Raw genomic sequence first — 18,153 nt, forward strand, 5'->3', positions numbered from 1 at the left:
AAAGCTGTGAGGACTGGAGTGGAAAAATGCTGCCTTTCCACTACCAATTAAAATAGTATCACCCTTAATTTTTATTTTATTGTTCCTACAGTTTTTCCCATTTAACCTCCATTCCTCTCCCCACTCCTACCCAGAAAACATTACTGGGAGGAGGAACATACCCAAGAAGATACCAAAACCAGGATTTTAATGAATAATCTGCATTCTTAATTACTCAGCAGTTCCCAAGATATATCTGTTCACAACAGATATAGACAGAGCTGAATTAGTGCAAGCTGGCCTTCAGTCTACTCTGTACTTACTACAAAATGAGATTGACTCTTATGAAAARAACTTCCATCAGGTTTACACTGAAARATGATTTTACTTTGAGATGAGTTTYAGAACTGATTCCGCTCTGTGCTCAGTGAAAAATTACCTAAACTGAATGACAAAAGTAGTCCTGACAACTCATAACTCTGCAGAGGTAATGTGGGACACAAAGGAAAATAAGTTGAATTCCATTTCCTCTCTTTCATCAGGCATACAATCACTTGCTGGCTGTAAATCAAATGGTCTTACCCATGGAAGCCAAATGAAATTCACTGCTGTTTTCAAGGTTGATTTGAAGTTAATTGCAATAGATASTTTTGCAGGAAATTTTGGTTGTAGAGATATTACTACTGTTAAATGCAGTATGAAAAAAGGAAAATCTAGTCTCCRTCTCTGAACACTAATCTTCAAAAGTGATAAAACTGAAAAAATCACTTTGTTTCTAAAGTAAGTAGAATATTCTGGAATCCTGAGACACAACAGACACCAAATACTAAACCGTGAATTTAAAGACAGTTGATACCATAGTCAATTCTTATTTCAGGAAAACAACCAACCAAATAAGCAAACAAAAAACCCCCAACATAACAATATCCAGAGAAACAAGGCATTAGGTTCTGAAATAGAACTGATGTAAACTGACCTATGCTTGTAAGAGACATGAGGAAAAACCACACCAAAGAGTGCCACAGATGCATCAATGACAGATACTCCTAAAGGAAGGGGACCAGGTACAGCTTCACCAGCAGGGATGCGCAAATAAATAGACGAGGGATCATGTTCCAGAGCACCACTTCCAGACGCACTGTTTGGCTGAAGCTGCAAAGTGCCACACAACATGAATACCTCTGAATATACCTTTGCACACAACATTTGGAACCAGAGATTACCAAAGCACATATGCAAAAGTCAGAACAACAGAATTGCTTACAAAAACCTGAATACAAGTGCAGTGTCCCCATGCATACACATTAGCATTCACAGCTGAATCCTGAAGGGTCAAAATAACAGCTGGATAAATACACAAACTATCACTCCTGAAATTAAGAGAAAATCAAATTAATTTTGGTCCTAACAATAGCTTCTGAATCAATGAATATGAAGTGCCATTTTGGAAAARAGGTTATTCATTGACTCTCTGAGCATCGAGTTACAATACAATGATCAAKTTTGGCTATAATTCCCTTTACAGAAAGACTTAGAAACAGTACTAAAATTACTGACTCTCCTATCCTCAAGAAAATACTTCCTAATCATACCTCTTTCATGAAACACTACTAAACAAATACCTACTTTCTCTGAAGAAAATTCTATATTCTGGTCAATTATTTACTCATGAAACAAAATTACAATCTAGTAGGTCTGTATTCTTCTTAGAATATCAGAAAACACAACAAACATTTTTGAGACCTCTGTATCACTAAAAAATRAAACATGGCTAAGCACAAGAGAACCACAGAATGACAGAATGTTGGGAGTTGGAGTGGACTGCAAAGATCACTCAGTCCCAACGCCCCTGGCCATGGGCAGGGACACTCACACTAGATGAGGTAGCTCAAAGCCGTATCCAACCTGGCTTTGAACMCTGCCAGGGTWGGGGCATCCACAACCTGCCTGGACAAYMTGTTCCAGCWTCTAACCRCCCTTGCAGTGAAAAATTTCTTCCTAATACCTAACCTAARTTACCCCTCTTTCAATTTGTACCTATTAATCCCTSTCCTATCACTACAGTTTCRGATGAAGAGTCCCTCTCCAGCTTCTCTGCAGGCCCCCTTCAGATCTAGAAGGTTGCTGCAATCTCTCCACACAACCTTCTCTTCTCCAGGATCAACAGCTCCAAGTCWCTCAACCTGTGTTTGTAAGGGAGGTGCTCCAGCTCTTTCAGCAATTTTATAACCCTTATCGGGACTTGTTCCAAAGAGTTCCAGGTCCTTCTTCTGTTGATGACATAAGAGCAAAGGGGCAGAACCACCTCCTTCAACATCATGGCCACACTGCTTTTGCTGCAGCCCAGGATTCCATTGGCTTTCTGGGATGTGCACACACTGCCAGAGTCCTGGGGTGGACCACAGATCTTCACTTATCAACAGTGCCACTGTTTTACAGACAGGAGGTTAAAAAAGAAAGGGGCAGGAGGGGGTAAAACTGTGTGGATTGAAGACTGCACTGGAGTCTCCACAATAAACAAAGGAAATTTTTWAAMCYTTTTTTTTKCTTTGATATRCTGATCTTGGCTCAGAAACAGCTTCCCGCAATGTTTCTCACCCTTGGTATCAGTCTTGGCTTGAGAAAGCTTCCCATTGTTAGATGGGCTTTTGCAGAAGCAGCATTTTCAGCCAACAACRTTGTGTCAAGACTTTCAAATGAAAACCTAAGATTTCACACTACCTATAAAACCAGTTAAATCTTATTTTGCTGTAACACCATTTGCAATATTGATATTTTGACAGCAGTTTCATTATAAAACATTTCTCCTTGTTCAAAAAAAAACCTATAAGAACAACTGCTAGGCTAGGAAGACAGGCAAATGGAAAGAAATGTTGAGTTGTGTTTTTTTTTAAAGAAATGTGGCTACTTCACTAAGCACAACTCTATGAGTAGCATTATGCAATTTATATCTCAGCTGTAGTTCTTAATCAAAACAGTACCCTGTAGATGGAAGGATTTACATCTAACAAAGCTCTGAAATAAGACTAAAAACAAGGTATGAAGCTTCAGTCTTGGAAGGCTTCCCCACACACACATCATGCAGACAGAGCAGACAGCTCATTCTTCGAGTTTTTTTATTACCTGATCTTCAATTGACTTATGATCTGTTTCCTGCAGCCAAGAGCCAAGCAGAACACTATCATCATAATGACARAGAGACCTTAGGAGTGATGTGGTTGTATTAGCAGAGTTGTCTGTCAAAGTAAATTCTGCTACCAGCTCTCGAAGCAGCGCATTAAATGATCCTAAAGAAACAGACATTAAAAAGAATCATCACTGCTCCTTAGACAAAACATTTCAGCTAGTCATCAGAAGTTACAAATGCACCATTACTTCAGTTTTAGAGGTAGCAAACAGAGAAGTAAACCTGACAAGGCTAGAGTTGAGAGCAAGGCTTCAAATGGAACTGTAGGCTCTCAACTCCCAAATCATGGGTACCCAAATACCCAAAGAAMAGGCAAGGTTGGAAACYACTTGATGTTATCTAGTCYTACCTCCTGCTCAAGCAGGGTCCAATAGAGCACATTGCTCACAATTGTGTCCTGTTCTAAACAATAGATTGGGCCATCCCTTACAGGATGACAATCCAGATTTAGAAAAAAAAACTCCTCATCCACATGATCATGTAAACATAATGAATTAACAAAAAAAAAACCCAAAGAAACCCCAAAAATTAATCTGTCAGACCATGTGACAGTGCCTGGCAATTTACTAATAGCAAATCTGTGCAATAAATCAAATCAGGTTTAAAAAAGAAAACAACAAAATCAAACAAAAAAATCCCACTCAAACCAAAATTAAACCTTCATTGTYACGTTGTATTTTCAGTATACTAAGAAATAAAATTATCTTTTAAGTAACAATGACTTAAAACACCATTATTTGATCTCAGACGGTGATATCCATACCTCTCTATCCTATAAACAGGACCATAACTTCCATACTCTGTTAGTCTATGAATRCTTTGCAATATTCATACTCTGTAGTTATACTGTCAAGATGACATACAGAAGATGAGGAATATAGTACAAAATTTTTGGAGATTCCTAGAATTGTAATTCAACTCTTACAGCTGCTTCAAAGATAAGCATCACAAGTATTAAGAAGAATTTTTACTTTAACAAAAACTTCATGTACCTTCATAGGTCTTCGGAGGCAATAAAGCCAATATATCATAAAGTCTTAAACGAACCATAGCTGCACTAGCTTTGAGATGAGCTCCATGGGCTTTAATTACTGACGGAATGCTATAGAATTAAAAACAAAAAAGAAAAACTAGAAAGGTTGCAGTTACTGAAAACAGTATTTTCAGATTTCTTTTCCCAAGATGCAAGGCAAGAAAMCTGTGCTCAGAGAACTACTCTGAGCAACATCACTCAATTATCASTACATTTTCAGAAGTAATCATACAGAGATAACTTTTTTTCAAAACCAACAAACCCACAACATATGCTACCATGAATCAGTGACAGGCACCTCCTCAGAAGTCCTATTTTAATAACAGGTGGGGCAGGGGGAAGGGACASACATCAAACCACAAAACCCAACTCCAAATTAGTTCTAGTATTTTAAGTCCAGGAAAAGGCAAAAGTGAATGAGAAGCAAAAACTGCCTACTTACTGCGACATCATTGTCATGGCACATTCTATGGGTGTCATCAGTTTCCTGATCACATCTTCAGTAAGGAGCTCAGGGCAGTGAGCAACAAAGCTTCTCATAGCTAATAACAAAACAGTTTAAATTAAACTTTCACTGAAACAGACAAATATAAAACATAAACAAGATACAAAYTCTAAGAGAATATCAAAAGAGCAGCAATTAAAAATGCTTATTCAAAGACTGTGTGATATGTTCATAAAACTGTATCTCAAAACCAGGACAAATTGATGAAAATCTGGCACATTTAACTCATTTTTAAAGAAAGAGGTGAAGTTCCAAGAGCCCTCTCTACAATACTTGGGATCATATTTTGATTTACTGCGCAGGTGCAATCTCAGAGTCTGAATTTCTTACCACACAGTGCTCCAGCACGGCCTTCCAGTGTTACTTGCCAGGTGAAAGAATCTCCTCTTGCCTTCTCTGCTTCCAGTTCCTTCAGAGAACGTGGAAACACATTTCGCCATAGCAGCAACATTTTAGGCAGATGATACCGAACAACAGAAGGACCTATGCAAAAAGATAGAGTGAAAGTATAATAAAAGTGCATTTAAGTGTGAAAAATCTGCTATGAAGGCTTTTGCTCCTCAAATTATTTGTCTCATTTCACTTTTCTTCCTTTTTGCCCTACTTGGAACATGAAAACCAAATGAAATTCTTTCTTATTCCTAAGTTGAAAGTATAGCAAATAATTACTATGTATCACATCTGCTTGTTGGTATCAGTACTAAAAATAGGAAATAGGCTATCCTACGTACTGTCCTGTCATATAGAACCATGGTCAACTGTCTTCTTACTACCCTTTTATTCTTCTAATTTTTTATATTATTTTTGAAGGCAGGTTCTTTAGCCTACTCTAGCCTGTCCATAAAATAGTACAAAGACAGAAATAAGACAGTAGAAACTAGAAATAATTATTGATTATGTAAACTAATTTTAACAGTCAAGTTTTTTTAAAGGTTCTGAAAAAGATCCAGTGCAAGTACATTAAATAATATATTGGAGAACAATCAAAATAGGAATACACTCTTAGAAAAACATGACGATAAGCTGGCAAAAAAAGACAATTTAGAGAAACAAGATTAAACACAAAAATGGTGTTTGATGAGATCAAAATACTGCAAAATGCATCAGAACTTGATCGTATTTTCCAGTGTAAATGAAACTCACAACAAACCAGAAAATAACACCATTGCAAAATTCAAGAGTATACTTACAAGCTCTCAAAATGCAGCTTCTGATTCTTCTGTAATATCAGATACGAACATGAGGCTGCCTTTTTCAAAACACAGCTCAAGGGCTTTTAAACTGACAACACTTCTAATCAGCGCTGCTGCCTATCTAGAGACACACATACAACTTGTTGGAATGCTCACTGTGTTTCATTTACTGTCCATTTCTTCTGCACCACAGTATTAAGGAAGGAAGAGTATAGGCAATTTTGCCCTTTCAGAGAATGACTAAAGGCTGGGTTTCTAAAAACAGAACAGAATTTTTTTTAGGTATGATCCCTTCTACCWTACTTTAGCTTAGATAAGCACTAACATTTCACTTCTCTCAAGCTTAACAACACTGCTGAATAAGTGCACTAGCACTCTGTTTCCCCTGTATAAATACCCTTGTGCTAGATAATGGAGTTGGACAAGCTTTAAAATAAAAGAAAAAACAGACCATTTTTACAAACCTAAAGTCATAAGTGCTCCAAGYAAAAGCCACCCAGCTTGAGTCCGCTGCAAGGACAGCCTGCTGTTCTGCGCAGCTGTTCGTAACAGATCCTCAGCAATGCTGACCACCATCTACACCAATGCCAAAACACAGGGGACTTTAAAAACATCAATGAAGCCACTGCAGCCAACTTCTACTTGTTCACTCTTACAGACTAAAGATGTTCTCAGTTCATTTAAATTGACCTTCCATAAAGAATGAATGCAGATCACACTTCATGCTGATGATTAGTGGTTTTCATATGATAACACAGCCAATAATAGTCTCTTCAGCAATTATTTCAGCAATTATTTCAGCAATTTTTCAATATTTCAGTTGCTCTTCAGCCAAGCTGAAAGAGCAGGAAAGCACTGTTAAATTTTGCAACTGAGATTCTGAAAGCATGTGCTCTGGCCACTATTCTGGTGCAAGGCACGAGCTCAATTTCAATAATGCTTTAACTCATTAATATGCCACCCATTTTGCAAAGCTATTACCTCTGGATAAAAAGGCATCCCTTGGTACACTCGCAGAAGAAACACTCATCATCTCACCTTTCCTTTGGCATGAGGAATGCCTAGTGGACACTGATGCACACCACCCAGCAAAGCAGCCATTGCAAAACTGTAACCACTAACAGCTTCAGGGGAGGTCTTCAGATTGTTGAGTCTTTCTGCACATCTGTCTAAAAACGGAGTCAGCTGGAAAGGCAATGCCACAGCTACACACCGCAAGCACCAGGCGGCAGCSAGTCGAGCAGCCATGCTGGGATGAAGAAGAACTGAAGTTACGGTCTCCAACARACCTACAGAAAAGAGAGTTTACAGTCTTTAACTTTGATGCACCTTTTGATATACATAAGCTTTTTAATRTATATATAGACAAGTAAACAGAATCGATATAGACAGCCAAGGTGAAAGTTAAGGAAGTCAAAATTAAAGTAATTGAATTTTCTGACTTTGCCTTTTCCTTTAAGGAGAGACAGAGGTGTTAYTAGCCTCATGCTTCTCCCCATCAAGTTTAATCAGCAAAGGTGGAGTTGTCAGAGCCACAGAACTGTCTCCTACTACCTGAACACTGAAAAGAGACAGCAACACTGTATAAGAGAACGGGTATTGCATGAGATGATTCTCACAATGTTTCACATATTGCCAATAACAGAGCAACAGTAACACTGATCTTTGGCTTTGCTTCACATTGTAGCACATGCTGYAGATGTCACTGACTGCTGCACTCTGCTTTTGACACACGGCTGTTCTCCCTGTAACAGGTTTACATCCTTCTTGCACTCTCCAAACTTCTGTGTCAACCTAATCCCACTTCCTAACTGTGCCCTTCTATCCAAGCTATCTCCATACCAACACTTTCTTCAGTCCAGATCTTGGCAAACTTCTGTTTCAAAGCCCCCACTGATTTTTGTTTTCTCTGAAGCGACTGGACAACTCCTACCTGCTGAGTTCACAGCAGCTAACAGAAATAATACTGAGACACAGCCCCCTCTGYTCTTATGGGACACAACTGCCAGAAGGAATAAACACGAGCAGAGTCTTCCCCACTCCAAAGCTGGCATAAAACCAGTATGGGAGGAATGTCATATGCATCAAGACAACAATCTATATGATGAAATGTCTAAGGAGCTTGCACTTACAGTGGAAAAAAAATAGGYACCCACAAACTGAAAAAATATAAAGCGATCACACTACAGTAGAAATGTGGATTTGGCTGCTGAAACAAACAAGAAGAGAATCCCACACAAACCCTAGTCAACTTAAGCCAAAGAACTACTTCTTTTAAATGGGCCTACCAACAGCTTCATCTCAACAAAATAMTTTTTTCTCTCTCCCCACAGAAATTTAGTATTTAAAGGCAAGTTTTCTAGGACCAAATATTTCAGAACTTACAAAGCAAAATAATGTACTTCCTATTAAACTGTTGTTGTAAACAAACCAATACCAAAAATTACCACTTTACTCACCCTAAGAGCTTCAGACAGAGTCCAATCAAAATAGCTGTTTAATACGTTTGTCAAACTTGAACTAAAGTTAGGGTACTTGAAACAATGAGCTGGACAAATGTAGCTGTCTGGAGTACTACAGGAAGTACCAATTTCATAGATTTATTTCTTACATATTCATCTATTATTTAGCTAGATTTAACAGCATTTCATTTATTTACATACCAATAGAGGGCTCTTGAATAAGGGGAGATGCAGTGGCATTCAGACTCTGAACCAGACTGCCCAGTTCCTGGAGGGCACACACCATTACRTGCTGGCTTGCAGCGACATCTGCAGCTCCTGATTTATTTTCACTGTTAGCATCATTCACTACTGCTTCTGCAGAAAAGAGAACAAGAGTATCTTGCTTAACTACTATTTGAATCACACCTGAGCATTCACAGGACAGAAAATGACAGTTTCATTTTTACAACAATCCTACATTAAGACAAAACCACAAGTCTGGTCACAGTGAGAACTCACAAAGCAAACATATTCTGCRGGGAAAGAGTTTTACAGCTACCAGCCAAACAGTTATCCAAATACCATAAAAAACAGATGCCCAGCAGTTACTATGGATAGCAGAGAACTAAGTGGTAGGATAAACAGTGTAACACAGTAAAAGCACTTAYACAAAACACACATGCTGTGTGTATCTACATGTGTATCTATACAGAGTAACAAAATATATAATTTTGACACATCCAGATTCTGCATACAAATTTGCATGCATATATTTTCAATGAAATTCTAAAAAGAGACCTTTAATAAATAATCACAATGTCTAATAATCTCAGAGTTATCCAACCGAGTTCCTTAATCCCACTGTATGTTCTCCTACACAATATCCAAGAAGCAGCAATTGTCTTTTCAAAAAGGGAGTTTAGTATCAGTTTAATGCTTATATGTCTACTACAGAACAAGTTTAATGGTCTGCTGTGTATGAAGAGAAGCAATTATTAACAAATAAAAATCCTTCCTGTTTTTAATCAAATTCATGAGAAATCCTCAAAAAAAACAAAGTTCCTCAAACTATCCAAATACACAATTGAATTTCCTGCAACTCTGACAAGGTGGCAGGAGGAGTAATCTCCGTAACTGTTTCCTCTCAGAAACAGCACTTTCAATAGACTTGTTCCCCTGGAAGTAATACTTATGGTAATCAGAAACCTTTTAAGGGTCCATGCTTAATAGTCAAGAGAAGAACCTGCAAAAGTTTCTAAATCAATTTCATTTCCRTAAGTTAATCATTGTTCCAAACTCAAATTAAATGGCAGCAGTAAAGACAGATATGTTTGGCAAATTCAGTGATGTATAATTCCAATTTACTCTTCAAACCTCCAGCTCAAGCCAATTCATTTCATAAGAAACAAATGCCAGGAGAGTTTTGTTAGACCTCTAAGTGATTACATGTTCTGCAAAGGGGTCATATTTTTCTTCTCTAATTCCAGTCTTCAGATTACATCATTTTTGTAATGACCCAATGGGATATTAGTATGGATWTTAGTGGCAGACACAAGGACCTACAAGATCTTGACCTACATGATTTTCAACACTGTTTACTGCATGACTTTCAATACAACCTATCCCAAGATAGATGGCAAACACAGAGTTTTCTTTCCCACTTCCATTCTAGGCTTTTGACATTGCTATCTGGGATAATAAGCCCATTTTATACAATCACTTTCACTACAAGCAGAGCTTAACCTCTTGGATAGCACATTTAAAACAAAAAGCACATTAATTATCACTTGCCATAAGAACAAAATTACTTCTYACAGTAGAAAAAAGCTTAAAAATGGCTGCTTCAGTAAAATGGCTGTAACTTTCAACTGGTCTCAAATGAAGAAAAACGGTTCTCACCCACTGCCTTCATTTGTTTACCGATGGCTTGACATATTTCTTTGGCAGCTGCAATYTGTGCTTTCTCCCCCAGTAAGCTGCCCACAGTTGCTCTCAGGATGAAGGACACACATCTTCGAGAGTAAACGGCCTCCACGTGGGTCTGAGTAGCACGAGGATGGGAGACCAGATCCAGTACGTGGGACAAAAAYGTAGCAAAGTTGCGCTCCAGCCACTGCCCTCCTAATGTTGTAACAAAGACAACGTAGGCCTGCAAATCCAGAAGTCACACAGCAACACAATTAAAACAGAAACAAAAGACAATGGGAGACTACAGTCAGATTCATGCATAATGCACTACAGTAGCAGCAGCGACTGCAATAAGCAACCCTAATGATGATACTCAGCATGAACCAATTCAGTATCCAGGCCTTTGTTGCTGAAATTAAACTGTTTCCAGTACCAAGAGTAGCCCCTATATTGTGATATGTGAAATACTCTTTCGGTGACAGCAAAAAACCCCAGTTCATTACTGGGTGTCTATGAAAAATTTAACAACCCAATGTAAACAACAGTAGCAACACCAGTGTGTTCCACTTCACAATGAAAACCTGGCATATTCACCAAGTTTACTGAGAAAAAGCTGAAAAAACTAAAAAGTTTTCACAAAATAACTTATGAAGATCTGGATTTTGGGAAGTTACTGTAGGGTATTTTAACATATATCAGAGGGAGAATGTCTGAATTTGAAGAGATGCTGCCACCACCTTCCTCTCTCAGACAAGAATACCTTCCACATTCATCAGATTTTACCTGCTCATGAGAGATATATGGAAAGAGGAAATGTAGTTTAACTAATCAGAGCTGCAGCTGAGAAGAGAGTCACAAAAGGTTAACGGAGCATCCTCTCTATAAAGAAACTAAACTTATAAGGGAAACTAAAGTCTTTAACACACTAGGTTTTCAAATATTTTTGCACATCAAYCTCACCTAACAGACACTGATAAATTAAGTTTTCCTTAGCGCATATTTTAATCTACTGCACATTAATAAGAATGGAAATAGGTGAATGATACCTCATGTACATCTCACAACACAGGTGAGTCAAATTAGACCTGCAAATTAACTTATACAGAAATACAGAAGTGTGTACTTTTCCTAGTAAAAAGGTTACAATTATGTATAAATTTAATTTCATTTTAAAAAATTACAAACCTGGGTAACACCAACTCGCACTTCCCTATTGACAGATCCTCCTACTTTTAACATTTCTCCACCACTCTTCAGGAAACCAGATCCTCCTCGCAGAAATCCTGTGGCCATGAGCTCCAAGACCTCCTCAAGTGTGGCTCTCTTCACATTTTGTCGCATTACTTTTTCAAAAAGAAAAGTAATAATTTGATTCCAAAGTTCCAACAGATACAAGCAATGATCTTGAAACCAGACTAATTTATTCCATCCTGTCTTCCAAAAACAAATCCACCCAAGATTTCAGATAAAAATTTGTTTTCATGCTTAAAAACTAAGCCCCTTCTTCCACGTGATTTTTGACAAGTTTGCTCTGTCTTTTTTATGTATGATTACAACAAGGATTCTGCACTCTTTTTAGCTTATTGTTAATAAAAACAAACAATCCATCTACAAGCTTCCGTCTACTGGAACAACAACGTGTTGTGCACCACTGTCAGGTAACATGGTACTGAAGATGGAATAAGGCTGCCAACTTAGCCATGGAATCCAGAAGGGCTCGTACCTGTTGCTTGTTTTGGTATCAGTGCTGTTGCCATGACTGTCCCCAAAAGCTTTGACACTGCAACTCGCACACCATAGTTCGAGTTTTCCAGAGCTTTAAAGCACAGTGTTGCAACATTCTCCAGTTCAGCTGTCCACATGAACACTGCTTCATTCTGTAATTCCAGCAGACACTGTAGGAAAAATAAACTTGCTAAGCACCAGGAGACCATTCCTACATTTCATCCAAGTATCAGGATTTATTCAGCAAATGTTTCAATATTAATATTTCAATGACTAATTTCCATGCTCTCTCATACGCCAGATATCTTACCTGAGTAAACAATCAGAAGAGTCATGGAATGGGCAAATGCATAAATAAAAAAAATTAAAAGAAAGCTCAACAAAAGAACCGTGTTACCAAAAACCCCTCCCACTGAGGCTTACAGATAATATATTCTATCTCATATTTGTTTGTCAAGTGGGGARTACAGTACTGTGAAATAAGTCAAATTTCTGAGCCTGCAGTGTAAACTAGTAAGGACTTACCTTGTCCAATTAATTAACAAATTTGCCTTCATAAACAACAGGTCCCAGTTCAACTGTAGGCCATTCCCAGTCACAGCACAAGAATTTCTGTGACTGCTGAGAAGACACCCACCTTGGCCACTGCACATCGCACAGCCATAGATCTGTCTGTCAGCAGAGAGCGGGCATTCTTATAAATATCACGGTGACAAGAAGCTGCTGCTCCTCCAAGTCCATTGAGCACTTTCTGCAAACTCATCAGAATTTCGCTGCGGCCCTGAGACTGCACATACACAAAAACATTTATGCAAAAATGTGAACACAGTACTTATATTAAGAACCAGGTGAAAACTTTTACCTTTTCCTGCTTCTATAAAGCAATGTTTTTGCAAACATTGAAAACGAAGGCATATATAATAAGCACTATACACACCTTTACCGTAAGTCCCTCAGCTGTCACATAAATTGAGCCCAACTCAACAAATTTGCTCTAGGTAAAATTCTTCTGCATTGCCCCACTATTTATCAACTGCAGGCTCAGTGGAAAATAGAAAAAGCAGCTGACAGGAGAGAATGGGATGCCCAAGTAAGTTAGCAGCTTCATGCTATACCTGCACACAGGCAGGTRCTTACAGTCTGAGAGCACACATACACAAAAAGAAATAAAAAAATAATCACACAGGTACAACACAGCTGAAGARAACAGCTTCCATCACAACATCCACACAATCGGTATCCAACTTGTCCCAACAGAGCTACKTGCATAAAATCAGGGCSAGTGACAGCCCAGGAYACATTCTCTTAATAYTATGACACACTCTCTCTTTTCAGGRCACAATGTATTCTGCTCACATGCAGAGTAACAACTTCCCTGCAAAATTTAAGTATTCATTATTAATTCTTAACAACTGAATGTTTATTCAGAGTACAYGGGCAAAAATCATAACACAGTAGTTAGAAATGACAGATACATTMATTTCTGAATTTTAATTACTGACAYCACTATGAAGCAGCTACTACAATATTCATATGATAATCYCTAAACYCTCTGCAGTAGACTTGAAACTAGCWAGGTAAGTGATTTGYATTTTTCAATGTARAAGAAAAACATTTTGGCAAACACCTCTGGAGGAAGCAGGTTTCTGTTTAAATTGWATTAAGACCATATAAATAAAATGAAACTTACCTCTGCACTTTTSAGAGACTTCAACAGATTATTTACAGTTTCTGGAAAAGAACTACCCAGCATTCTGCCCATTTTTTCATAAAATGCTCCAACACATGCCACAGCAGCCCTATGAGAAAAGACATTAATTTGTGTACTGTTTWTCTGTATAATCTAAATGAAAACAAACATTTAAATAGAAATGTATGTTTTAATCAACACTGATGAATAAAAATCTATTTGCTATCCACTACTTATACTGGCTGTTTAACACTGTGCATTGAAATAMTTWTTTKYTTATAARMAAAWAAKTAACAGAAAAGTTACCAGCTTTTAAGAATACAAATGTATTTGAAAGGGTCTTACTATAGGATCTACACACTGAATTAAAAATTCTGAGGAAATCAAGAGAGGCTGAAATCTCAGTAAGCTAGGGTTTTTTTGTGTTTCAATAAACCGTTTCTTTTCCAAGCACCTACAAGATAACCCCTACTCTGTTATACATCCTGACACATTTTTGTAGATAGTTAATTATGAGGTTTTTTTCCATGACTGAGAACATAAAATACAGAAATTATTGCATAACACAAAATTACATGCACTGTAAAATCTCTGGACCCATAAACAGTTATTTATGTTTTTCTTGCCCTGCCATTTGAGATTAGGAATATTAATTATCATCACATTGCAATTATRTACACAAATTGTTCCAGGACAGTCACAGAAGCAACTCCTGAAAACAYGCACTTTTTCACCACAAAGGAATAAGGCTTTTAAAAATGTCTGTAATTGCTGGCTAAGTTGTTTTTTAGCAATGTTATGTCACAAACTCATTACAGATTCCCCATGAAGGGGCATGTGTCCATTAAAAAAACCTTCTGGACTATTACTTGGTAGCATAAATTTCAGACCATGTTATAGCAGAAAACCCTTCCCACTTATAAAAGTTCCTCACAGAGCTGTAAGAGCTAGAAATAAGAGGATGGTATCTGCCCAAACAGAGACTCAGATTTTATTGTCAAATCCTATTGTTGTCATAACATCTGAAGGCAAGACCAAATTAGGGTTCACTAGAYACCACGAACATATGAAGCAGTACATGGAAAAAAGCAGTTTCAGTGGAAGTTGTTTGGGGCATTAACCAGATTCTACCAGTGAGACTGCTCCTATGACTAAAGCCAAACTGGACCACACAAACATGCACACACACATCCAAGTACAGAGACTCTGCTYGAGAGACAGGTGCTGCTTATCATGGTAGGGGAATAGAAAAGGCAACGCTTGATGGGGAAAAGAACTCCAATATTTGGTTACAATTCCCTAGGCATAAATTAATGCTCTGGTTAGACAATCTGCAGGTCCCACCATAAATGGGGTACCTGAGCAAAACCAGCAGTAATTCCACTGGTGGAATGTCCTCATGGCATTACTTCATTAACTGTTATCCTTTCCATGCCATTGGCATGTGAACAAACATAACAAATGCCTCGCCTAGAAAAAAAAAATTCATTTTCAGATAGCCATGTATTAGTCACCTTTGAGTTCTGCCCTGTACAATCTCAAYCCAGTGCTTTTCTCTGCTATATCAAGCATATGTGAACTCCAAGCATGTAAAATGTAAGGAAACACAGCATGCACATATATAGGCAGATTAKTCTGTAATCCAGGACCACTTGGTTTAAAAATCATTCCCCCTTTCCCAGTAATATTAAACATACAGTTTTGTGGGCAGGTAGGCTGCAGTATCATCTTTGCTCTTGATGATGTCGTTACACTTGTCAAGCGTCTGAAAAACAGTAAATGTGTCTCCAATRCTGTAGAGAGCAGCAAGATTTTTTGCAAGCAGCTTCCGTGTGGGTGGCCCAGGGGAACTGCTGATGAGTCCTGTTAGCTGTTCTACAAGTTTCTTCTGTTTTTCCTTGACATCTGTCTGTTAATGGACCAAAAATAAATAAAAAAGTAGTTTAATCCTTCATGTTGCCTCTAAAACCCAGGAAAATCTACAAGAAATGGAAGTAAACCTTATACCATTCCCCATTAAATGYAACTCAGCAAATTGCTTGTCTCAAAGAGACATGAGATATATTCAAAAACAGAGACAGATGCTAAATGCTCAAATTAGCTGCTATCCTATATAATTTTTACTTTTTAAAAGTACTTACTAGCTGCCTACTGACTGCCCAAAATTAAACACTTAAAAGCCACAAATTAACACAGAGGCGCTTCAGGCTGAATTTGAAACCATAGTTACCATCTGGCCATTACCTGTCAGCTTTCTCTGGCAGCAAATTAACACAAAGCTTTTTTAAAGAAAGTTTCTTTAGAAAGAAGTGGGGAAAAAAAAACCGTAAAATTACCTTGTTGGCAGCTACCAGTACTTTATCCAAAAATCTCAACCACTCAAAGATAAAGACTGGTCTCTTTGCTTCTGTGATTTGAGCTAACGCTTCCTCGTTCAGTAACAAACTATGAGCCAGCTCCATAATAGACTGAATTCCAGTTTTATTGCAAATCAACGTAGAAACTCTAAAATAAAAATGTAAATATTAGTATAAAGTATAGTGCATCACTGCAAAGCTTTGAAAATCAAATGAAAATACCCACCTTGCTTAGACTTGTCTTAGCTAAGCAGTCCCACATAAAAGCTATTCACATATTTGTATAATGAAACACAAACTGAGTATATTCATTAGTATTTCAGGGAATTGAGCTGTTAACTGTAAAAAGAGTACCTACAGGCAATTTCAGGGTACAAACTCTTAGCCATGAAAAATATACCAAAGTCTCTCTTTAAAGAAGATAAAGGAATCATCTCACTGCCTCCTCTTACATGGAAAAGGACTGTGCAAATCAAGACCCTTGAGCCCACTCCCGAAGCTGTGGCTTGAACCTGGCTCCCTTCTCAAAACCCTTCAACAGACAAGCTGAGAAGATGAGCCCACCACAAGCCAGAARTTCCAGCCAATGCAAATTTGAGACGAACAGTCACAGGATTTGGCATCACTGACCCAAGATTTCCCAGATCCCACTAGTCTTGCTTTAAGTGCAGGACAAACAAGCTCTCTGAAACRCAGCAAGCCTTAGGAGTGACAGCCTAGAACACAAGCAGCAGCCTCATGACTGCAAGTCTCCCCAGCAGCAAAATACTGCAGATGGAACACAGGAAATCCTCAAACAGTGGGGGCTGGCATCAAAGCACTACCAAAAGTACACTATCAGAGTAAGCAAATACTCTGCCAACAACTTATCTTAGCAAAGCACCTGAAAAAGCATGTAGCTGCTCAATGCAGAGCTGACAGAAGAAAATAAACCACAAAACTCACCTAAAATCACAACATTAAGTCAACCATCTTCAGCRAAAAGAAACTCAAAAAGCAAATAAACAACCCAACCCCAAAACCTGAATGCAGTGATGCTGAAACTAGGATCTCAGGCAAAACASAGAAAGCAAAACAACTAAGGAGTATTATGTAAGACATCAGCTTTCAGCAAAAATCATCTTTTGACAGCTGCACTGCTCCATTTGCACTCTCAAGAGTTCATAGCTGCTTCCTCATTCATGGTCAAAATCAACAAATTCTTAAACTCAAATGAAGTGACTGAAATTGATWTTTTTTAAACAGTCCGCAAATGAGACATCAGTAAGCCTCACATATTAATATTGTATTATGGTTCTAAACCCATCTTAATGATTTGGTGCTGATGAAACTAAGGCATCACAATTGTCTTCAATGTTAAGGTTGTTCCCTGCACTTCAGCAYTTTGCATATTTTTCACTGCATAGAGTTCCAACAACAGATCAGCACAGGTGRAAGAGCCACGTATGGAAGTTTGCGCAGCCCTGCCTAACTCCTCCAAAGACATTTTCTGGTTTGTTTGGGKTTTTTTTTACATTTATAAAGAACAGAAAAGGCATTGCCTGTCAATAACTCACACACATCCCCTCAAAACACCTTTAWGTGAGAGCAAAGAGACATAATGAATGACAGCACTATGATTCTTTGGATATCACCCCAGGATCTGCACTGCTTGTCCCACATGCACAGCACATAAAGCACCATAAGTACTGTAGAACAGCACAGCTCATTACTTCTTTTCGTCCCCACATCAAAGGYTTCATTTACCCCTGGCCACAGGAGCCACAAACCCCTTATGGAGCTTCCCCACACTCCCATACCTTTTCATCTAAAATGCAGGAAACACAAGCTCTAAGCGAGCAAACCCGCACATACATTCAGCTGTGCTGACAAAGCACACGGGATCAGACACAAGAGCAATTAAACAAAGGTTCAGCTAACTGAAGGTTCAGTCTAACACGGAGCTAYTTACGTAGGCAATCCAAAGCTCACTTACACTAGCCAAAGGTTTGCTCCAAAAAGAGCAAAAACCCTACCAAGTTCTACTGATTCTGTCAAGGGCTGTGTCTTGCTGAGCATGTTACAAAAAATGTGTGATCTTTCGCAGGATACAGAGCCAAAGCCGATCAAAGTCAATCAGCAGCCACTGAGGT

General features: G+C 38.2%; 1 protein-coding gene across 2 annotated transcripts in view; it reads right to left on the minus strand.

Moving 5' to 3' along the window:
* HEATR5B (HEAT repeat containing 5B) overlaps window positions 1-18,153 on the minus strand; it is a 56,307-nt gene that overhangs the window by 37,260 nt on the left and 894 nt on the right. For both annotated transcript variants that reach the window (XM_057389787.1, XM_057389786.1), the window contains exons 2-16: window positions 16,001-16,169; window positions 15,362-15,573; window positions 13,665-13,773; window positions 12,612-12,761; window positions 11,973-12,144; window positions 11,435-11,592; window positions 10,241-10,490; window positions 8,561-8,716; window positions 6,936-7,186; window positions 6,362-6,473; window positions 5,035-5,187; window positions 4,642-4,741; window positions 4,159-4,268; window positions 3,103-3,266; window positions 956-1,131 (exon numbers count right to left, since the gene is read on the minus strand). In XM_057389787.1, the coding sequence (XP_057245770.1) occupies window positions 956-1,131; window positions 3,103-3,266; window positions 4,159-4,268; window positions 4,642-4,741; window positions 5,035-5,187; window positions 6,362-6,473; window positions 6,936-7,186; window positions 8,561-8,716; window positions 10,241-10,490; window positions 11,435-11,592; window positions 11,973-12,144; window positions 12,612-12,761; window positions 13,665-13,773; window positions 15,362-15,573; window positions 16,001-16,126 (2,399 nt within the window). In that variant the 5' untranslated portion in view covers window positions 16,127-16,169. The remainder of the gene's footprint in view (window positions 1-955; window positions 1,132-3,102; window positions 3,267-4,158; window positions 4,269-4,641; window positions 4,742-5,034; window positions 5,188-6,361; window positions 6,474-6,935; window positions 7,187-8,560; window positions 8,717-10,240; window positions 10,491-11,434; window positions 11,593-11,972; window positions 12,145-12,611; window positions 12,762-13,664; window positions 13,774-15,361; window positions 15,574-16,000; window positions 16,170-18,153) is intronic.

This window comes from Malurus melanocephalus, unplaced genomic scaffold (assembly GCF_030028575.1).
Source record: "Malurus melanocephalus ecotype Western Australia unplaced genomic scaffold, MMel_1.1 scaffold_19, whole genome shotgun sequence".
NCBI classification, from domain to species: domain Eukaryota; kingdom Metazoa; phylum Chordata; class Aves; order Passeriformes; family Maluridae; genus Malurus; species Malurus melanocephalus.